This window comes from Trichophyton rubrum (genome assembly GCF_000151425.1).
Source record: "Trichophyton rubrum CBS 118892 genomic scaffold supercont2.3, whole genome shotgun sequence".
Taxonomy (NCBI): Eukaryota; Fungi; Ascomycota; class Eurotiomycetes; order Onygenales; family Arthrodermataceae; genus Trichophyton; species Trichophyton rubrum.
In genome coordinates this window covers 2,202,221-2,222,127 of record NW_003456426.1, presented here as the reverse complement: position 1 = coordinate 2,222,127, position 19,907 = coordinate 2,202,221, and the positions used below count along the sequence as shown (strand labels likewise).

At 49.5% G+C, this 19,907-nt stretch overlaps 11 protein-coding genes across 11 annotated transcripts in view; 5 read left to right on the top strand and 6 right to left on the bottom strand.

Moving 5' to 3' along the window:
* TERG_03578 (nitrogen regulatory protein DAL80) lies at positions 1 to 1,611 on the bottom strand. The gene has a single exon (XM_047748118.1). It carries the CDS (start codon positions 1,439 to 1,441, stop codon positions 1,007 to 1,009), a length of 435 nt encoding a protein of 144 aa, XP_047604093.1. The 5' UTR covers positions 1,442 to 1,611; the 3' UTR covers positions 1 to 1,006.
* A 144-nt stretch (positions 1,612 to 1,755) lies between these two features.
* TERG_03577 (uncharacterized protein) lies at positions 1,756 to 2,607 on the bottom strand (the record flags this gene model as incomplete). Its single annotated transcript, XM_047748117.1, has 1 exon — positions 1,756 to 2,607. One exon carries the CDS (start codon positions 2,605 to 2,607, stop codon positions 1,756 to 1,758), a length of 852 nt encoding a protein of 283 aa, XP_047604092.1.
* Positions 2,608 to 2,953: 346 nt separating this feature from the next.
* Positions 2,954 to 5,373, top strand: TERG_03576 (uncharacterized protein; the record flags this gene model as incomplete). The annotated part of the gene is made up of 2 exons (XM_003236487.1): positions 2,954 to 4,429; positions 4,492 to 5,373. 2 exons carry the CDS (start codon positions 2,954 to 2,956, stop codon positions 5,371 to 5,373), a joined length of 2,358 nt encoding a protein of 785 aa, XP_003236535.1.
* Positions 5,374 to 5,972: 599 nt separating this feature from the next.
* TERG_03575 (uncharacterized protein) lies at positions 5,973 to 10,483 on the top strand. Its single transcript, XM_047748116.1, has 2 exons — positions 5,973 to 6,384; positions 6,577 to 10,483. The coding sequence occupies exons 1-2, from the start codon at positions 6,321 to 6,323 to the stop codon at positions 9,882 to 9,884; spliced, it is 3,372 nt and encodes a 1,123-aa protein (XP_047604091.1). The 5' UTR covers positions 5,973 to 6,320; the 3' UTR covers positions 9,885 to 10,483.
* Positions 10,484 to 10,494: 11 nt separating this feature from the next.
* On the bottom strand, positions 10,495 to 11,213 carry TERG_03574 (uncharacterized protein; the record flags this gene model as incomplete). Its single annotated transcript, XM_003236485.2, has 2 exons — positions 10,495 to 11,108; positions 11,172 to 11,213. 2 exons carry the CDS (start codon positions 11,211 to 11,213, stop codon positions 10,569 to 10,571), a joined length of 582 nt encoding a protein of 193 aa, XP_003236533.1. The 3' UTR covers positions 10,495 to 10,568.
* A 275-nt stretch (positions 11,214 to 11,488) lies between these two features.
* Positions 11,489 to 12,235, top strand: TERG_03573 (uncharacterized protein; the record flags this gene model as incomplete). Its single annotated transcript, XM_003236484.1, has 1 exon — positions 11,489 to 12,235. The coding sequence occupies one exon, from the start codon at positions 11,489 to 11,491 to the stop codon at positions 12,233 to 12,235; it is 747 nt and encodes a 248-aa protein (XP_003236532.1).
* TERG_03572 (uncharacterized protein) lies at positions 12,095 to 13,487 on the bottom strand. Its single transcript, XM_047748115.1, has 3 exons — positions 13,143 to 13,487; positions 12,705 to 13,064; positions 12,095 to 12,614 (listed from the first exon to the last, which is right to left on the bottom strand). The coding sequence occupies exons 1-3, from the start codon at positions 13,258 to 13,260 to the stop codon at positions 12,415 to 12,417; spliced, it is 678 nt and encodes a 225-aa protein (XP_047604090.1). The 5' UTR covers positions 13,261 to 13,487; the 3' UTR covers positions 12,095 to 12,414.
* Positions 13,488 to 14,098: 611 nt separating this feature from the next.
* On the bottom strand, positions 14,099 to 15,012 carry TERG_03571 (uncharacterized protein). The gene is made up of 3 exons (XM_003236482.2): positions 14,911 to 15,012; positions 14,452 to 14,849; positions 14,099 to 14,366 (listed from the first exon to the last, which is right to left on the bottom strand). The coding sequence occupies exons 1-3, from the start codon at positions 14,935 to 14,937 to the stop codon at positions 14,195 to 14,197; spliced, it is 597 nt and encodes a 198-aa protein (XP_003236530.1). The 5' UTR covers positions 14,938 to 15,012; the 3' UTR covers positions 14,099 to 14,194.
* Positions 15,013 to 15,140: 128 nt separating this feature from the next.
* Positions 15,141 to 16,750, top strand: TERG_03570 (mitochondria fission 1 protein). Its single transcript, XM_003236481.2, has 4 exons — positions 15,141 to 15,272; positions 15,345 to 15,363; positions 15,440 to 15,533; positions 15,598 to 16,750. Exons 1-4 carry the CDS (start codon positions 15,254 to 15,256, stop codon positions 15,925 to 15,927), a joined length of 462 nt encoding a protein of 153 aa, XP_003236529.1. The 5' UTR covers positions 15,141 to 15,253; the 3' UTR covers positions 15,928 to 16,750.
* Positions 16,751 to 16,948: 198 nt separating this feature from the next.
* TERG_03569 (uncharacterized protein) lies at positions 16,949 to 18,477 on the top strand (the record flags this gene model as incomplete). The annotated part of the gene is made up of 3 exons (XM_047748114.1): positions 16,949 to 17,062; positions 17,147 to 17,700; positions 17,769 to 18,477. 3 exons carry the CDS (start codon positions 16,949 to 16,951, stop codon positions 18,475 to 18,477), a joined length of 1,377 nt encoding a protein of 458 aa, XP_047604089.1.
* A 1,188-nt stretch (positions 18,478 to 19,665) lies between these two features.
* TERG_08787 (uncharacterized protein) overlaps positions 19,666 to 19,907 on the bottom strand; it is a gene marked incomplete at both ends in the record, with an annotated part of 958 nt that continues 716 nt past the window's right edge. Inside the window, 2 exons of the mRNA XM_047749008.1 lie at positions 19,666 to 19,778; positions 19,843 to 19,907. Of these exons, the coding sequence (XP_047604088.1) occupies positions 19,666 to 19,778; positions 19,843 to 19,907 (178 nt within the window). The remainder of the gene's footprint in view (positions 19,779 to 19,842) is intronic.

Here is a 19,907-nt window from a genome sequence, read left to right as displayed (position 1 = left end):
AAAATTTCGAAAGATAACTTCAGCTATAGAGGAGTGATGGTAAAAAAGCAGGGAGCAAAGCACGGAAGTATTTGTAGTAAAGACAGGTGAGAAGCGAAGAAGGGTGGTAGAGCAGTTAACCAAAAAGCAGCGATCGAGATATATGAAGAGCAGTTAAGGCGTGAGATAATCTGCTGTGCCGTAAAGAAAAGGGCCAACAAACAGTGACAAGTATCGCGTACAAAGAGTCCATCCACAGCTTGTGTGGAAGGGTGATTAGTGATATAAAGAGAAGAGTTGAATGCCGCAGCATAAAACTCGTCCGCGGTAAAGATGACGGGGGGCATGTAGAGTACAGAATTCCGGGAATTTTATAGAAGAATGTATCAAGGGTGTTGTGATAAGGGAATAGCGAGAGGGATATTGACATCGAACGGACATCAACTTTCAAAGTGAGGGGAAAAGTGTGAGAAGATAGAAAGTAAACGGGGAGATATGAAGAAGAGGAGCTGGCAAACGGCGGTTTCGCATTGCGTGCCAACTAAGAATCAAAGACAAGAAAGAACTGACGTCCTAGACGTCCGCTGAAGACTTGTTGTCGACTTCAACCTTCTCTGGAGAGTCAGAAAATCGACACCGTTTAGTTTGAGGTTCTGTCGGCTCATCTTTGGATTGAGCCTGTTCCTGTGCGGATAAGCGACCTTCAAGTTCGCTTATCCTGCGTTTTAGTTCCTCTTCTCGCTTCTGTGCCTCTTTGAGTGACTGCCGTAGACGAGATTCCGAGTCTTGGAAAAGATCATTTATCAATTCCAACTCATTGACTCTGGTCTTTAAGGATGTGTTTGCAGCAAGTAAGTTTTCGTATGTCTGGGGACCTTCAAGATGGCGTTCGTTAGAAGACGTTGAGCCCGGAGACGGGTGTTGTAGCTGTAACGACGCGAAGTTCCCTGATGGGTTGAAATTTGGGTCTGAGAGGCCAACGTTGTCAAACATGTTGTGAGGAGGGATACTAGTTGAACCATGGAAATTAGGCGTGTCCGTTCGGGAGACTGGAGAATTTGAACCATCGGAACGGCCAGGAGAGAGCTTCCTGGAAGCACGAGCGTAGCCATATGGCGTAGTGCCGTCTGATCTTGGAGTAGCTTGGTTGTTTGCATCGGTATTGGCCTGCAATTGGGAGGCGGGTTAGACACTTAGTCCGACTACCGCAAGACAAGAAGTATTTAGGTACCTTTCGTTTTGGGCCTTGGCCAGAAGTTTTCACCCGATTGCGACTCTTTATCACATCTGTCTTCAAGTTCATAGGCCGTGGCCGGCCGTGGAGCTTTAGAAAGAGGCCACAGGCGTTACAAAGCACCGAGCCCATCTCGTCTCGACGCCATAATGGAGTCTTGGAAGTACCGCAATTCTGGCAAACAGACTGCAATTGAACGTGAGCTTGGTTAGCTAGGGCCGTTGCCATGATAAATATGGGTGCAAAGAGCTTGTGACGATGAGTTTACGCTGCAGAGACACCACACAAGAGTGCAGAGAAGTTTCTGTAGCGCGCGTCGGAAGCTATCTCGAGTGTGATAAGGTAGAAGAAAGTTGGAATGAATGTTGGCGATAAGAAAAGAAAAAAAGGCGGTTTAATAACCGCCAAGCCATTTTTCTCGTCCGGCTATTCCTAAATAGGAGAGCAGTTTACTGCAAGCCGCAGGGGGAAGATGCAACGTATAGAAAAGCCAGAGTAGAGGACGGGAAGATGGTTTGTGGATATGGATCGGATGTGCTTAGTTATCTGAGGCTGTTGCAGGGTGTGCTTACCGTGGTGCTGCCTTGTCCCCCATTGGTTGCGGTTGGCGCAGAGGTCGCATAGTTTACACTCTGGCTGGCATTATGGTTGCTGTTCGAGGTTTCCGCGTTATCATACGCCCTACGACAGTTATAGCAGTCAGTAAATTTCCAAATTAAGCCTATCTCGTCAGGTAATTGGAATGTGGTTGTATGTTGCTGCGAGACCGATGACGAAATGCCGGTCCTTATCGGCGAGTTTCTCCTATCGACATACCGTATATAAGAGGTCTGATCAGAGGCAGCGGATGCCAAAGCAGACAGCCCCGTGGCCGAAGGAGCGTATTCTGCCGTCGATGTCTCTGGATAATCGGTTGTTGCTGTTGTCGTGGCAGGAAAGGAATTTGGAGGAGGAGCTGTCGAGCTGGAATTATGGTAGGCTGTCGAGGACTCTCCGGCCTCAAACTTCAACGACGACGAACCATCGCCTTCCTGAGGCGATGTGAAGGCCGGAACATCTCGAACTTGCGAGGATGAGGATCGTAGAGCCGGATCAATGGCGGATGTCCCTAAGGACAGGGGAGCTACTGCGGACGCCGTGGTGAACGATGTATGTTGAGGCACCGAAGGCCTCAATCGCGGTAGAGAAAGGGAAAAGAAGGAAGGATAAGGGTGATCCGGACTGGGGACGAAACAGAGAGATAGGAAATGGGATATGAATGGGCTGTTTTGATGGTCGTTGAAGATGGCTGGAAGATGATGCAGAGCGAGTTGGACCAAGGAAGACCAAAAAGATAAAGCAAAGTCGCGATAAAAAAAAAAGTTGTTATCAGGACCGATAAGTTGATTAGTCATAGATATATTTCATTTAGTCATGTGATTTACATGACTAAGCAGATTATTAATCTGACGTAACTTTTTCTTTTTTAATTTACTTTGTTGTTCAGATCAAAAAAACTAAAAGGCGTTTAAGGGGGGGAAGGCCAGGCAAACGGATTTTCATCTCTCTCTCTTCTCTGTTCCTTACTTTGAGTCGAAGGTAGTGGCATAGTCTTGCGGGCTGTGTTTGAAGATAGACCGTTCTTGCAGAATAAGCAATGTTTTAGACCGCCGGTTTGCTGCATCAGGCTCTCGAGCTTCAAATGCTGGACAAGCTCGCTCTCTGCCTAACTGATAACAACTCCTTTTGACCACCACAGCCATGGCGCCAAAACACCGTCCGGCGACTTCGGGATATGCTCGTCTCTCCCAGGCAGATGCTCATGAGTATCTTGATGAGTCTGACGACGAAAACCAGCGCCCGTTCCCATCGATATCGTCGAACTCTGGACGATTCGCCCCAATCCAGACACATGGCCTCAGACATGACAGCTCAGACGTATATTACAGGCGCCATCATGGACGAAACCGGGCTCGCAGTAACTCCTCTGGAGTCGATATCAAGGCAATCAATATGCGATTGGAGAAATGGGCTGAAGAAATTGCCTCAAAGTTCAAGATAAACCGAGTACACGGCAAGACCTCCGAAGAAGAAGAACTTGAAATACACCACTCTGTCTTCCAGCCCTTGGACGGCATCCGGCCAGTTACAGCAGCATCCCTAGAATCTGCTGACCAAAATAACAGTGGCCGAATGACAAAGGCCGAATTCGAGCAGGTAGTGGACAGTGTTAGGACGGCCATCGAGCTCGGTATCCACCCAAAGATGATTTCACAAGGTAGCTCCGGCAGTTACTTTGCGAGAAATGCTGAGGGGAAAGTCGTTGGAGTGTTTAAGCCAAAAGATGAGGAACCCTATGCCTCACGAAACCCGAAATGGACTAAATGGATACATCGAAATCTGTTTCCATGCTGTTTCGGCCGTGCTTGTCTTATTCCCAACCTTTCCTATGTTTCGGAGGCTGCTGCATATGTCATTGACACTCAGTTGCGAACACATCTCGTTCCTTACACCGATATCGTCTACCTTTCTTCAAAATCCTTCCATTATGACTTTTGGGACCGGCGGAAAGCCTGGTATGGCAGAAGACCTTTGCCTCCTAAGGTAGGCAGCTTCCAGGTCTTCTTGAAAGGTTTCAAAGATGCAAATGTATTCCTTAGAGAGCATCCTTGGCCTGATCAACCTACCACCGGTTTCCGTGCCGAAGATGCTCCTCGCAGGAAAAAGAGAGGATGGAACGATACCTGTACACCATCTGGTGCCCAATCCGATGACGATGATGGCGACGAAAACCGTCGGATGCTGGGAGCAAATACGCCCCAGGACAACTCGGGCCATCATAAATTCCATTGGACTGAAAACCTGAAGCAAGGCTTCCGAGAAGAGCTTGAGAAGCTCGTTATTTTGGACTACATTATGAGAAATACAGACCGTGGTCTTGATAACTGGATGATTAAAATCAACTGGAACACCGAAGAGGTTTCAATCGTCTCAGACCCTATTCGTCTGAATGAAACTGACCATCTGGGTGACGATGAACCGACTCCGCCTGCTCGTCCTGTTTCTGTAAATTCTCACGGTGAACCGTCACGCACAGCCCCATATCGGCGCCAGGATGCCATGACAGCAACTAGTCGCGCTGGAACGCCATTGAATGCGGCAGAGCTGGCTCGGGCCACAATTTCAATCGGGGCCATCGATAACAGTTTATCTTGGCCCTGGAAACATCCTGATGCTGTAAGTGAACCTTGGATTCCACTCCTTTGTCTAATACATTCCATTGCTAACCGGGTAAACAGTGGCGTAGTTTTCCATTCGGTTGGCTCTTCCTTCCAGTTTCTCTTATTGGCCAACCGTTCTCTCAAAAAACTCGTGAACATTTCTTACCTCTTCTCACATCTACTGCTTGGTGGACGGAGACTCAAACTGCCCTGAGAGCTGTGTTTAGCCAGGACTCAGATTTCAAGGAAAGCATGTTTGCCCGACAAATCGCGGTTATGAAAGGCCAAGCATGGAATGTTGTTGAGACCCTGAAGCAGCGTGATCATGGACCTCTTGAACTTACGCGAAGAACCCGAGTATGTGTTTGGGACGACCTGGTAAACATCCCTGTGGCGATTCCACTCCGTGCCCCATCAACCGATGCTAGTATGCACCGGGCGAACGGGAGGAGTCAACTCCACGAGGAAATGGATATTGGAGCCGCCATTACCCCAGAGCCGAGCACGCATGCCCATCGGGATCTATTGAGCTTCGGGTCACCCACAAACGAACTACCTAACCCTAACCGCTTCGAATTGTCCCGTGACCGGGCATCGATGGACTCCAGTGCTACGGACGGAATAGTGAGTCCTAGGTCTCTCGACGCTTCTCGGCTTCGGAACATTGAGAATTTCGAAGAAGGCGGCCGGAAGCTGGCCACAAGCTGGGCAGCCACCGCCCCTAGACAACACGCCCATCATTCCAGGCGCAGATCGCACCTCGGCGGTAAATCACCCACACATAAGAAACGTAACTCTCTCTCCCAACGCCGAGACAGTGCGTTTGACTTTGGTGCTGACGACCTTGAGGGTGACCTTGGATATGCCGCCGCCGAGGAAATGGACGGCCACGAACGCAAGGTGATCGTCGAAAGACTCGAGACAGTCAAGAGCAAAAACCCCGTCTTCACCTGGTGGTGATCCCCTCGTCTTCTATCTCACGGTTTCTTACTTCCTTTCATTATCTCTCTGGCCTCTTTATCCCTTTTAACGCCTTTTTCAGGAACGTATACATTTCTCGACCAATTACCCCTTTTTCTCATCTTCTATCAACCTAATGCTTTCTCTTCTCCTGTCTATTTACATGCTATGTTTTTCTTTTCACTATTCACCCTTTCTACCTTTTATATAAAGATCAAGATTGTTCTTTTCATGATATGTGCATGCGGAGTTTAGCGCTGTTGACTGTTGACTTGTGGCATAACTATACGCCTCTAATATGTGACCCATAATGTTTCCTTCGAAATGTGTACTATTTCATTTTCATGGTGTTAACCATAGAAGCGACTCTTTTGGTTTCGTCGGATGGCCATCTCCTTTGATGCGCTTGAATGCGTTTTTCTTTTCTGCTGTACAATAATTTATGGCATCCAGGATGTTTGTTTGAATTTTCATCTTGGCTCACTTTTATTACATAAGTTATCACATGACCTAAGGAGGCGCTTGGCTTATCCGCGCTAGGCGCCCAATCTTTTATCTTATCTTGCATGGAACCCTCGATCCTGGTGCGTCACTTTCACTTCAAGCCGTATTAACTCGACGTCGCTTTCAGCCTCGCCTTCATGTCTCGACTCAACTCACCGTGGGGGCAGAGCAAACGGAAATACGCGCCTTGAGCGATCTCTTTGCTGTTTCACTTATCTTTCATCCCTCCAACTCGCCGCGACCTTCCTTCCAGGTCGCAATCAGCCCATCTCTCTCTCTATGCAATCGTACCTCTCACTCGATGGAACAACCTAGGCTGCAACAAAGTCCTTTTGGCAGTCACCTCACCAACAAGAGCCCTCAGTAGATTTTCATTCGCCGAGAATTTGCTCTTTCCAACCACCCTCGAACTCCCGCCGAGATTTAAGATTCGACGCGCGACGATGAGCTACCCATCTGCAGCCCTCCTGCTGGATCCAAAGGCATATAAGAGACAGAATACAACTGGTAATATTTCACCTCTCATCCCTAAACCCAAAACTGGCTGTGCAATGGATGGTGGTCAAGCAGTCAGAACTCGACACTTGAGCGAGCCACCCATTTCGCAGCCTGTTGCACCACTTTCGATTTCTCGGAAGCGACAAGCAATAGATGATTTTCATTTGTTCGGAACTTCAGATACTTACACATATCTCAAAGGTCGACCTACCACAGGGAATAATAACAAACCTCCTGATTCTCCGGGACTTTCTGCATCTGAAGCTCCCCCTGGAACATCCTTTGACCCAAAGCTTCTCCTCCAGCCTCGACAATTCAAATTCCCGACAAGACCTTTCCCGAATTCGAACCACTCTCAAGACTCGAATAGTTCAACCCGTAGCCGCAATGGAACCAAGACTCCTACAAACACGAACTCCAGTACGTCAGTGACGGGAAATTTGCCGCTGGAGTCAAACAAGGCACCAGCAGCAGCGCACAGCAATATGATTGAGGACATATACGGGGTTCAAAGACGGGAGAACCAGCCACAGAAACGAGTCAAAGTCGATAAAGGGTCTTCCACAGGCACTAACGGTGGGCCAGATGCAAGATTCTCGGGTACTAGCAGCTCGGCTCTTGGAAGCTACATGAAAGAAAAGCCGGATGATAGTGGAGCTACTGTCACTGCAAACAACCCAATTGACCTTACTGCAGGTAAGTCTGGAGTATTCACTTACGGAGAGACAAAGATAACTGAATTGACAATAATCTTAGAAAAAGACGATAGGAACGATGATGATGTCATTTTTGTTGCCAATAAGGAGAAAGGCGCCGAAGAAGTGTGCTATGGGAAGATCGAGGGCGCAACAGTACACGCGCATATGATTCCAGCCCTTCCCAAATCTGCGTTTGGTGCGACCGCATCAAGTTGGCCGTCTATACGCTGTCAATTGGTACGGACGAGAAGTCACAATATAACTATTGATGTCCGCGATGTGGCTGGAAATTCTTTTGGAGTTTTAGATAAACATGTTTCTGTGGCTTTGGCGCCTCTACTTGATATGACATTCGATCTAAGAACCCAAGCCCGTCTTGATGCACGCCGGAGACAGCCAGATGAGCAGCCTGGTCAGGCCTGCTCTGAAATATTCCGCATCTCGATCAATCTATATGGCCCGAGACGGATTGCTGATACCATCGGCCGTGTTTTAAGCCAGAAGAATATTTGGCTCGGGATACCTAATTCAGTTGAAGCTGGCATTGCGACTTACAACCCTCATGCTGAAAGGCGTCGATTAATGGCAGCTGCATCACAGCAACAACAACCTCAGCAAACGCCCAGATATGCTGTTCAATCCGAAGTTCGCACAGCAGAAGAAATTAGCAGTGCCGTTACGAAAATGTTTGACCAGCTCCAGAGTGCCCAGAATCTCCCTGAAATGGAAACCCCTGACTTACTAGAGACTCAATTACTTCCACATCAAAAACAGGCCCTCGGATTTATGATGGAAAAAGAGAAACCACGCAAAATAAGCACAAACGAAGCGGAAAACAACTCACTCTGGAGAATTGAACAAAAGGGAAATGGACGACGAGTTTATCGTGAGATCATCAGTGGCGTAACCCTTGCAGCAGAACCTCCACAGGTCCTAGGTGGTCTACTGGCAGATATGATGGGACTGGGCAAGACTTTAAGCATTTTATCCCTCGTATGCTCGTCTCTGTCGGATGCTACGGCTTGGGCATGTGAAAAGCCTGCAGACCCATCCTTGATAAACGCAAAAACTACCCTCTTGGTATCTCCTCTCAGTGCTGTCGGCAATTGGGTAAGCCAGATTAAAGAGCATATCAAGGACGGTGCTCTTTCATACTATGTTTTCCATGGACTGAATCGAACAGAGGACCCGAAGGAGTTAGCACGGTATGACATTGTCATCACTACATACACTACTATTTTAAGTGATGTGTCCGGTAAAAGCTCTAAGAGAGGTACGAGCCCGCTTGTGCGAATGAACATGTTCCGCATTGTTCTTGATGAAGCGCATATTATTCGAGAGCAGAACGCGGCTCAAAGTCAAGCTATATTTCAGCTCAACGCGCAACGGCGATGGTCTGTCACCGGAACTCCAATCCAGAACAGACTTGAAGACCTGGGAGCGGTGCTGAAGTTCCTGAGGCTATCACCTTATGATGAACGAGGCCGATTTGCATCGCATATAGTTTCACCTTTCAAAACCGAGAATCCCAACGCTATCACCAACCTGCGTGTGCTGGTTGATTCATTTACTCTTCGTAGAGTAAAGGACCGTATCAATTTGCCTGCTCGACATGACAAGACCGTGATGCTTACTTTCACTGAGCAAGAGAAAAGACTCCATGATTTCTTCAAGAAGGAATCCAATGTCATGATGAATGTTGTTGCTTCAGAAACCCGCGGCAAGGCTACTGGTAAAATGTACCATATTGTCTTGAAGGCCATGATGGTACTCCGGCAAATCTGCGCACACGGCAAGGAACTATTGGACAAGGAAGATCGGGAACGTTTCCGAGGTCTTACTGCAAACGACGCCATCGATATTGAGGAGCTGGATGACGACCATTCTACCACAGCTGCTAGTCGAAAGGCGTACGAGATGTTGTCGTTGATGAAGGAGTCATCAGCTGATACCTGTGCTCGTTGTTCAAACTACATTACCTTGCAGTCCGACGACAGTCCCGGTCCCTGTGATAAAAACGCCATGGTAGCAGCCATTCTGCCCTGCTACGATATTTTGTGTGCCGATTGCTTTGTCCCCATTGCACCTAGACTGGATGAACTAGCTGGTAAACCCGTACAAGTTTCTTGCAGTTTTTGCAACTCCGTGATAGCTCCGGCTTACTCTGTCATCACCACGGCAGGGTTCGAAGAATATCAAGCCTCGCTACTCGAAAACAAAAAGAACCGCAAACAAACTAAAGAATTCGGGCTTTACGAAGGGCCGCACACTAAGACAAAAGCTTTGATTTCGCACCTTTTAGACACGGCTGAGGATAACAAGAAATCCTCTCGGCAACCCCCGATCAAAAGTGTTATATTTTCTGCTTGGACATCACATCTTGATTTGATAGAGATTGCTCTCGAGGAGAATGGGTTGACGGGCTATACCCGTCTAGACGGCACCATGTCCCTGAAGCAACGAAATGCATCCATCGAAACCTTCTCGACAGACGATAATGTTACGATCCTTCTAGTAACCATTGGAGCTGGCGGAGTAGGACTCAACCTGACTGCAGGCTCGATGGTTTACATCATGGAACCGCAGTACAATCCCGCGGCTATTGCCCAGGCGGTCGACCGTGTGCATCGAATTGGTCAGACGAGAGAAGTCACCACCATACAATTCATAATGAACGATAGCATTGAAGAGAAGATCACGGAACTGGCCAAGCGGAAGCAGAAACTTGCTGACATGAGCTTGAATAGAAAGATGGATAGACGCGAGCTTCAAAAGGAGAGGCTTGAGGAATACAGAAGCCTCTTCAAGTGAATGCCTGCTTTGTCACACCAGTGCCTCATCCAATGCTACTTCACTAGCTTTCTCACATTTTCTTTACTCATGACTTTTTTACACGACCCCCTTTTACGACCAAGCTAGATGCCAATTTCGGTCCCCTTTTGGGCTTAATGGCAGGACTTACGACCAAATGAAAACAGCATCGGGGACTGGAGTTAACCTGAGATTTAAATGGTTTTACTTTTCAACTATTTGGAGGAAATTTCCCCGGCAGTGATGAAATCTGCTTCAATGTCTTCATATTACCCCTTTCCCCCCAATTCCCCTTTTAACCCTTTCCGATACCCCCTTTACTTGTTACATGTTACCAACACTACATTTTCTGTTTAAATATTGACTTCTGCGCCCTTTGTTACAACGAAGTTCCCTCTCTGCAAGTTTTTCTTGATTACCAGGGATAATAATTAAATGCCGAATAGCGGTCTTTAGAATACCACACAGCAGCCATCGGGTTACCCTTTGGGCAATTCTTCAAATGCTCAATTTCGCTTATATTATTGCATAAAGATAGCCATTTGGTTTCCATACATATACAGACAGATAGCTGTATAATCATAGGGGTATCATAATATTAAGAAAAGAAAAAAAAGAAAAAAAAAAAGTGCGTAAACGATCAAAGCATACCAGCTTCAAAGAATCTTCAAGCAGTGAAAGTTATTATATCCCCCGACTAACAGCTTCCAGCAGCCCATCAATACTTTCTGCAAGTTTCTTCATCTGCTTTCGTTTCCGTCTGCGTATCTTTTCCGCCTCCCGTAACTCATCTGCGAGCTGCCGTATCCTGGCTTCTTGCTCTGCCTCACTGCTCCCTATGCCAGGAAGCACGCTAATGAGATATTCGATCTGCTGCTCTTTTATAATTAGATCTCTCGCCAATTCTCTCTGTCGCTGGGCAAATGTGTTCGACGAATCAGGCCGTGGTGGAAGATCCTTGTTCTGCTCTTGCGTTCCTCCGGAGGCCTCTCCTCCTTGCTGCTGCTGCTGCTGCTGCTGTTGCTGCTGGGGAGTCTGGTCTTTCTGGTCTTGTCCTTGCGCTTGTCCCGAGGCCGGCTGAGCGGCTGGAGTGTTTGGCGGTGCGTTCTTTGGTATTTTCTTCAGCTGCGGGATTGCGGTTGGGACGTTTGGTGGAGGTATGGCTGGCGAATGGTCATGGTAGGTAGTGAGATAGCAGAGAGTAGCGTAGAACTGGGTCGCCAACTACATAGCAGCATTAGTATCTTCTTTCTCCATATATAACTGGCCAGGATAGTCCTTTCGTACCTGATCAAGGCATGTTTGGAGCTGCGTGAGGATATCCGCCATGGCGCTCGAGCTCGCTGCGTGCAGTCGCAAGACGTCTGGCGCCGCGCAACCAACCAGTAAACGGTTATAAATCGACCAGCACAGTGTATTCTGTATATTCAGGCCCGAGAAAGAGGCAGCACATTGGTAGCAGCAGTTGTCAAATGGTTATTCGTGTTGAGCGGCGCCGCATGAGGAAAAGCGAAAGAAAGCGAAAGAGCGAAAGATAGAAAAGGGAACAAGAAAGCTTCAACGCTGCACCAAACAAAAGCTTCTTCAGCAACCGCAAACACGCCATGCTCTGCGCAAGAACAGCTCCACGATGCTACAGAACACACATCTACGGCTTAAAAGCACTACACCCAAGGCTGTTTTCGACTGAGAAGCCTTCACTGCCTGTCCCGCCAGCTCCTCCGACCTCGCAGCACAATGACCTGCGCTCGTTCCTGGACTACGCGGAGAGAACCTCGCTCTCGACACAGAGCACAACCTACGTGGGGACGCTGTACGAGTATACGGTGCAGCAGAGCCTGAAGAGACACCGTATTGACCTCACTCGCATTGGGGGCCGTGCAGACTGCGGCATTGATCTCGTTGGGACCTGGTCTTTGCCGCCGTTGAGGTCGAGGTCGACGTCGACAGCTGCTCAGCCGCTACGAATACTGGTGCAGTGCAAGGCTCTCAAGACAAAAGTCGGGCCGAACCTGATACGGGAGCTTGAAGGGACGTTTTCTGGAGCACCTGTGGGCTGGAGGGGAGAGGGGATACTGGGGATGTTGGTTAGTACGCGGGAGGCTACGAAGGGGGTTCGAGACGCGCTGGTCAAGAGTCGATATCCGTTGATTTGGGCTCTGGCAGAGTTGGACGGATCTATGCGGCAGTTCCTGTGGAACAGGAGGGCTGCTGAAGTTGGGCTGGAGGGTTTAGGGGTGCAGATCAGACACGGGGGAGAGACAGACCCTCTGAAAAAGACTGTTGTCTTAACTTGGAACGGAGAGGAGATAGGGCCAGAGGTGTTTGAATACGGGTTGATACAGTCTTGATTCGGCTATATACATTCACCAATGGGCCATGATGTCTCTGAGGGGACTTCTGAATCCAATCAATGGCCTTATTCACTTCAAATTACAGCTGACAGCCGTCCTATAGCTGAGATCCATCAGGTCATGGCCACAGATTCCTAGCTCAGCGAACAGCAGACTCTATGCCTCGAGTTGAGTCGTCATTGATTCCAGCCAGGCTTGGGCCATCCGTTCTCACCTCCGCCCTTCTCCGGCCAGCCATCTGGAACAGCTGCATAAGTAGGCAGGACATATTGCTTCTCACACCTAGCCGCCGTGCACTCTAGATTACACAGGCCAAACGTGAAGCAGTAGCATTCCCCAGCCGGCGGGCAGTATACCGGTTTCTTCTGCATGATCACTGTCAAACATAGCCAGTTAGTATACGAGGACCTTAACATGGGAAAAAAAAAAAAAAAAAAAAAAAAAAACAGGCAGAGAAGATACATACTGTGCCACATATACTCCATGATTCTCCCGCTGATATCATCAGGCAGGTTAGTCTCGACCAGCCATTTGCGAATACGCTCATAGTCCGCCTTGGGCCGCAGCATGACCTGTTCCCGTGTGGCAGCAAACTGGGACGAGCATGTCGCACCCACCTCTGCAGGCACTTCGGCACCGGGGAATAACGTCTTGAAGACGGTTGCAAAGGCGAGCTCGGTCTGCTGGCGAACTATGGGCCCTTCGTCAACGGGCTTTAGCGGGTGCAGTTCCACGGGACAGCCTGGTATCCAGGTACATCTCAGTGGCGCATATCCCGTCTTGACCACTGCCTGAAGCTGTAGCTTGCTTATAACCGACGCACCGTCTGCGGGCGTATAGAAGTAGTAGTTTTAGCGCAATCTGCACCTGTCCGCCCAGCCAGAGCTCCATGGTCTGTACATACCGTATATTGGGTCGTCGTTGTGCCATTGGTAGCGCCGTCCATGCATGAATATCATAAAGTCTGGCAGCGAGTCGTATCGATCTATGATATACCTGGGACACAGTAAACAAACAAACATCAGCCCCAGTGTCTCACGTTTTAACTACGCCGGTAATTAATTTATAAACGGCTGAGGGCCTCACGTCAGATACACCATGGCCTCCCTCCCCTTGTTCACAGGCACAGAGAGGCCCGAATTGCTCGCAGCATCAGCGTCGGCAACGTAGATATTCGCCTTCCAGCCGGCCAGTTGCTCCCGTATCCACGCAGTATCGTCGGCCTTGACGCTAGCGACGACCAGCTCCCTCGACGCCGTGGCTAGCTTGCCGGAGCCAGGCTGCTGCTGCTGCTGCGAGCTCGATAGCCCATGGGTTCTGGTCGGTGGCTCTCTGAAGAAGAGGTAGTAGAGGGTGAAGACGGTGGTGATGGACACGAGGATGAACAGCTGGTTGATGCGCTGGGCCTGCCGCGGGCGATGGACAGGCATAGCTTGGTCTCGCTTCGTCAGGCGGTCATTGAACTGCTCTATGAGTGTTTCAGCAGGCTCCGTCTCCTCATCGCCGCTGCTCGGATGTGTTGCTGGGTGTTGGCTCGTTGATTGTGCGCGGGCTGGGGTTGTTTCGCTGCAGATTTTGTGGCTTTCTCTTTGGCTGATCTTCGACTTGTGAGGTCAACAGTGGGACAGGCAGCGATGCTGGGCAAAATAATTGCTCCGGGAGAGGCGTGACATACAGGTGAGATCGGAATCTGTGGCCTGTCGAGGTGTGTGTTCTCGAGAAGATACGTAGCTGGCGGTGTCTCTGGTCTATATAGATCGTATGTGGCTGGTCTCACGCGAGCAGGTAATATAGATATAATGAGTAGATGATAAATACTACAAAGATGATACAAAAGATAAAATACAGTACAGCGCCAGACTCCTCCGTGGGTATCAAAACGAGGCCAACTCCGTCCAGGTCATAATGTGTTTCGTGATGCTGTGGGCTGATATCACATCCGGTCGTGCGAGGTCCCTACATGGCCTGCCAGAAGTAGTTCGCATAGAAGAACCGTGAGAACTTGGGATCGATGTTCACGACGTGGACGTCTCCCTTTCGGCTGTTGCGAATGATAGCCTTGTTGTAGTTCCCTGCCTCGTCCGTGTCGACATCGATGCCCAGGGACCGGTATATCTTCAGCCGTAGTCTACCATCCAACGGTCAGTATCCATCCCAGGAGTCATCTAAAGAATCACCCCCAAGACAATCAAAAACAAGAGAAAGGCCCTTACATGGTAGCATCGTCGGCCTCGCGTTCCCTCCTGGCATGCTCGTCCCCCTCGAGGCCCTGCGCATCCAGCTCCGCCAGCCGGGCCTTCAACGACTCCAGCTGAGCCTCCAGCCGCTCGCTCTCGATCTCCAGCTCGGACGCAGCCTTTGCTATGCGGAACTTCTCGGTGTCCAGCTCGACGATGGACGCAGCATGGCGGGCGGGATCATGCGACTCGACGGTCTCCTTGTGCTGGGCGTTGAGCGTGCTGAGCTGCCGCGAGAGCTTCCGCAGCGAGTTCTCGACCTCCTGGAAGCGCAGATCTCGCGACTGCTGCAGAGACGAGAGCGAGTCGTTGATCCGAGCCAGCGCAAGCTTGTCCGGCTGGATGTTGAAGTTGGCTATTGTATGGTGGATGAGCTGTAGAGAACCGTCAGCCACGCGCACAATCGGCCGTAGAATCCTCGTCCAGGAGCCTTACAGTAGCGGGATCCTCCTCCAGCAGCATCGTGAACGGCGTCTTTGGCGTCTTTTAGCTGTTATCGCTGTCAATCGCATCGTGTTGCCTGCGTCCTGCCGGCGCTGATGTCGATGTTGATGTTGATGTTGACGTTTTGTGTTGTTGCAGCAACTCCAGCTATTTTTTTACCTCCCCGCAAGCCGAAAAGACGCCACGGACAACACACTCAACGCCAGCAGCAGCACCGGCTTCGGCTTCTTCTACGACAGCATCTAGAGTGATAGACCCGACTTGCAGTGTTTGCCTCTTGCGCAGAGACGCCTGTTTTTTATATATTTATTCTTCCCTCGCAGAAAAAAGCCCGATGATGGCTTCGTTACCTTGTAAGTGGCTATGCAGCCCCCCAGGCTCCCGCATTCCAGCAGCTTGCTAACCCAGGTTTGCCCTATATAAAGACGCCGCGGACGCTGAAAGGTCAGTGAGACAAGCCTCTACACGCTGCCGTTTGTGTGAATAGACCAGCAGACTGACAGATAGCCGCCATGGACAGTCCCCTCAAGCCCGCAGAGCTGCAGGTCCTGCGCGCCCAGTATGAGAAAGAGGGCGAATACGTCGGCGTCCAGACCAAGTTCAACTACGCCTGGGTGCGTATAGTCTCTCTCTGCAAACCAGACTGCCTGCTGGAGGCCCCGGCTAACATCTGTACAGGGCCTGATAAAGTCAAACTCCCGGCCGGAGCAGCAGGAGGGCACCCGGCTGCTGTCTGAGATCTTCCGCACCGCCCCCGAACGCCGACGAGAGTGTCTCTACTACCTTGCCCTCGGCAACTTCAAGCTGGGCAACTACGGCGAGGCCCGACGGTACAACGACCTCCTGCTCGAGCACGAGCCCAACAACATGCAGTCAGCCAGCCTGCGCACCCTGATCGATGACAAGGTCGCCAAAGAGGGCCTCATGGGTGCCGCCATCATCGGCGGTGTCGCCGTGGCTGCGGGCTTGATCGGCGGCCTCATCATGAGAGGAGCCAGAAAGCGATGAACATAGATACTTATGACGGCCCTCTTTTTACATTTGGCGGCTTTCATGGCCTTGTTCTTTTTTGTTTTTTTGTGTCTCCATTGTGTACTATCTTGACTACATCTACTTTATCCTCGGCTCTACTTTTTCCTTTTGGCAGGCATTTGGAAGGGCGTTCTGTTGGCTTTTTTTTTGAAGACCCAGTCTCTCCTCATGGTACACAGCGCTTAATGAAGACTTCTTTGACCTTATTTTGACCTGACTTCGGGCTTCTTTCAGGCCTTTTTTCTCTTTTTATTTGATATCAGAAATTTTTGATATTGAATTTTCAATCTCTTAGTGAAATGACTGCTGACTAAGCAACGACGTCATCTTTTGGCTTCTTCTTTTCTTTCTGCGCCGGAAGAAAAAAAAGGAACAAACAAGCAACGCACAAAAGGCAGAGCAAAGCGAAGAGTTGGAGAGAAAGAAAGAAGAAGAACGCAGAGAACGCAGAGAGCGAGGCTGCAAGAAGTGAAAGCAGCGGAGAGCAGGCAGACGCAGCAGAAGCAAGACGAAGCTTCGCGAACCTCCGAGAGACCCTCGACCTGCATCAACCGATCACTTGCCCAGCCCGTTTGTCCTTTTTGCGCATCACCAAAGGACTTGTTCCGCTGGCCACCGACACCCTCAGGATATACGCTCAGCCACCCGAGCAGAGGCCGCCCTGGTTTTCCGTCCACGCTGTTTACAGCTCTATCTCCCTGCTCTCTATCCCGACAGACACCCGTTGCATCCTCCCCCGCGAGCAAACCCGCCCTCATTTCGCTATAAATACGAAATTCTAGAACTACCCAGCCTTCGTGGGGCCGCTTCACTCTATAATACTGCATGCTGCCCCGCCGACCGTCACTCGCATCCGTCTTCCGGTCCTCCATTTCCTTCTAACGGTTGAGCGTTCAGTCTATATTGACTTTCTTTTTGCAAGCTTGAAAAGGGGCCTGGCTCCCGCCTTTTTTTACCGTCTCTGTGCCCACCAGTTCATCGCTCGCTCTCAGCAACCATGGCTGATCGTGTGCCGGGAGATCGAATCTTCTGCCATGAGTGTGAGCATGAGTGGCCCCGGGATTCCCATGGACTGAGCTGTCCGCGCTGTCAATCTGAGTTTGTTGAAATAGTGAGCATCTACTCTTTCCTTTCAGCCATGTCGGTAAAAAAGGATACTCTGTATTGATCAGCTCAAGCTAACAATACCATCCAGCTTGATGAGCATGAGAATATTCATGAAACCCTACATGAAAGCGAGCATGATGCCGACAATACTGGCCATAATTCCCCCGGAGGTCAACAACAGCAGTCACCTCGTAATGCATCCGCCAGAGCCGATGATGCTATGCAGGTAGATAGCCACCCTATCTTTGATACTTTCAACGCTTTCAACTCACCCAGGCACGTTACCCGCCATCACTACCAATCCCCAGACGGTAGCTTCCAGTTTACGAGCACCACCATCAGATCTCCTGATGGCAGAGGTATTGGCGGAGGCATCAGAATGGGAATGGCCACCGGTCCCGCACCTGGAGAAGACGCCCTCGGACCTTTGTTCCGGACCTTCAATACAATATTGCGGGGGATAGCCGAAACACAGCCCAACAGAGGAGGAATACCACCGGGCTATGGCACCCAGAGCCCAAATCATGACCAAACAAATAATTATCGAGATTCCAATCCCCCAGAGATCTTAGGCGGAGGCTTATATCCGCGAGATGCAGATCGTGCACAGCGCAATGCAGAACCAGTACTAAATATCAACGAGTAAGTCCATCCCGACTCTGTTGTGCCATATCTCTCAAAAAGTGACCTGATCTAACTATTAGCTCCAGCATTCTGGCCATTATGCATGGCGCTGCCAATCCAAACTATCGAGGAGGGGGGGTTCCCCTCTTACACCCTATTGCCGCTCTCACCCAAGCTTTAGGAATGCAACACCACGGTGACGCCGTCTATTCTCAGGAAGAGCTCGACCGCGTGATCTCTCAACTGGTAGACCAGAACATAAACGGAAATGCTCCTGCGCCAGCATCCGCAGACGCCATCCGGTCTCTCCCAAAGGTCAAAGTCGATAAATCCATGCTAGGCAGTGAGAACAAGGCCGAATGCTCCATCTGCATGGACAATGTCGAATTGGACACAGAAGTCACTATGTTACCCTGCAAACACTGGTTCCATGAATCCTGTATCACAGCTTGGTTAAACGAACATGACACATGCCCGCACTGCCGACAGGGAATCATGGCAACCTACCAACAGACTCACGGGATATCACAGCAACAGCAGCAGCAGCAGGGTCAGAATATACAAGGTTCTACAAACGGACCTCTTGGAAGTTCTAGCAACCCTATTGTTACCCCCTTAGACTCTGCACAGGGGCAATCATCTAGCATGTCAGATATGTCTCAAAGAGTTGACCGGCCTAGCCGATCTTTGTTAGATCCACCTGGTGCGCCGCCTCAAAGATCTAACTCAGAAAGCAACTCCGGCGGTGGTTTAGCCGGGTGGATGAGATACCATTTCGGAGGAGGCACGTCCTGATTACCCGGAGCAATTCAACATTCCAACTCACATCTCTTTTTTCTTTACTTCCTTACTTCTTCGATATACTATTATACCCCAAGGATGACTTCATGAATTTCCCTTTGCACCTTTTCCTTTTCATTTTTCAACGGCATCACAAAATTCGGATTTGAGGGTTGGGGGTTACGAGGCTTTTGATGATTTTCTTTACTTTTTACTGGTTTTCGTTCGGATATTCTTATTATAGCTCTGGCATTTTCACCATCATGGGATGGAACTGGTGTTGTTCCCCTTTTTACTTATATCTCCTTATTGCTAATCGATGTTTCCTTATACTCCAAAATCGTGTTTTTAACGAGTTAACACCTCGAAGAAAGCAAATCTAATGATTATTTCAGCTTTTACTCCTAATAATCTGTACAACATTGTAACCAAATGTTCAATATTTACCACATATAGAACCGTGAGCATGTCCATCCAACAGCAGCTATCCACATTCTTTGTTAAAGTCTACCACCGCCTGAACCCCTAGATTTGAAGTATAAAATAACTAACCCCCCTATAGCTTCGGATTGATGTCCAGACTTGCCATACTACCCTCAATAGCTAGCTCTTCAAAGATTTTCTTGAACACACTAGCCAGCCACTCAAAATCACTCACCTCAAGGTAAACCTGAGCACTAAGCCTCGTCCAAATCGAACCAGCATGCACATAGCAAGGAGACATCGTACTATGCTTCAGTACCAGCCTCTGTTCCATCGCCCTGCACGTAGGCACCGCATCCGCCATTCGAACAACAGGCCATTCCGCCTTTGCTATCCTTCCCTGAGGCACGTTCTGATCATCTACAAGCGTAATCGGCAACCGCACGTTAGCAAACGCGCATTTGCGGAATTCACTTCGTTTCTCCTTTGTGACGTCCAAATGGCCTCCTGAGGAGCAAAATTCACTAAGCACGTCTGTGCCCCAGATCCGGGCAACACGGTTCCCTGCCTCGAAGGCAAGCGTCTGGCAGTATTGCATGATCTTCTCTTCGCCGCCGCATACTTCCTGGCGGTACTTCATGGCGTCAGGGACACAGAGGTAAGGCAAGTCGTCGTTTGTGCCGATGAATTCAAACTGTAGTTCGAAATCCGACTGGGCAAAAAAGGCGTCTATAGGTTTAGCGAAGGGTCCGTCTTCCTCCAATTCTGAGCCTGTCTTCATTATGCGTGGCACTGGCACAAACCCGTGGGAGGTTGGTACAGTTGTACGGATGAGATGCTGGTTGCGTTGCGGGACATAAAACACTGCACATCCACGGGGAACGAAAAGCCATCTACATATAAAGTTAGCATCCTGCGTGAAATTTGGCTAGTTATTTGAAGCGTAGGTATACTTACTTATGGCAATTGCTGACGAAAAAGTCAGGATCCAACTTACCCAGGTCAAGGGGAATTGGCCCACG

Bases quoted from the DNA above. Each gene is read 5' to 3' on its own strand.
- TERG_03572 (XM_047748115.1), bottom strand. From the start codon at position 13,260: ATGTTTGTTTGTTTACTGTGTCCCAGGTATATCATAGATCGATACGAC. The intron at 13,065-13,142 runs GTATGTACAGAC...ATACGCCCGCAG, and splicing joins CAACGACGACCCAATATACG to ACGGTGCGTCGGTTATAAGC. The intron at 12,615-12,704 runs GTATGTATCTTC...TATGTTTGACAG, and splicing joins CATGGAGTATATGTGGCACA to TGATCATGCAGAAGAAACCG.
- TERG_03570 (XM_003236481.2), top strand. The intron at 15,534-15,597 runs GTGCGTATAGTC...ACATCTGTACAG, and splicing joins CCAAGTTCAACTACGCCTGG to GGCCTGATAAAGTCAAACTC.
- TERG_03578 (XM_047748118.1), bottom strand. From the start codon at position 1,441: ATGGCAACGGCCCTAGCTAACCAAGCTCACGTTCAATTGCAGTCTGTT.
- TERG_03571 (XM_003236482.2), bottom strand. From the start codon at position 14,937: ATGCTGCTGGAGGAGGATCCCGCTACT. The intron at 14,850-14,910 runs GTAAGGCTCCTG...GGTTCTCTACAG, and splicing joins TGGAGGAGGATCCCGCTACT to CTCATCCACCATACAATAGC. The intron at 14,367-14,451 runs GTAAGGGCCTTT...GTTGGATGGTAG, and splicing joins GAGGCCGACGATGCTACCAT to ACTACGGCTGAAGATATACC.
- TERG_03575 (XM_047748116.1), top strand. From the start codon at position 6,321: ATGAGCTACCCATCTGCAGCCCTCCTGCTGGATCCAAAGGCATATAAG. The intron at 6,385-6,576 runs GTAATATTTCAC...CATATCTCAAAG, and splicing joins TAAGAGACAGAATACAACTG to GTCGACCTACCACAGGGAAT.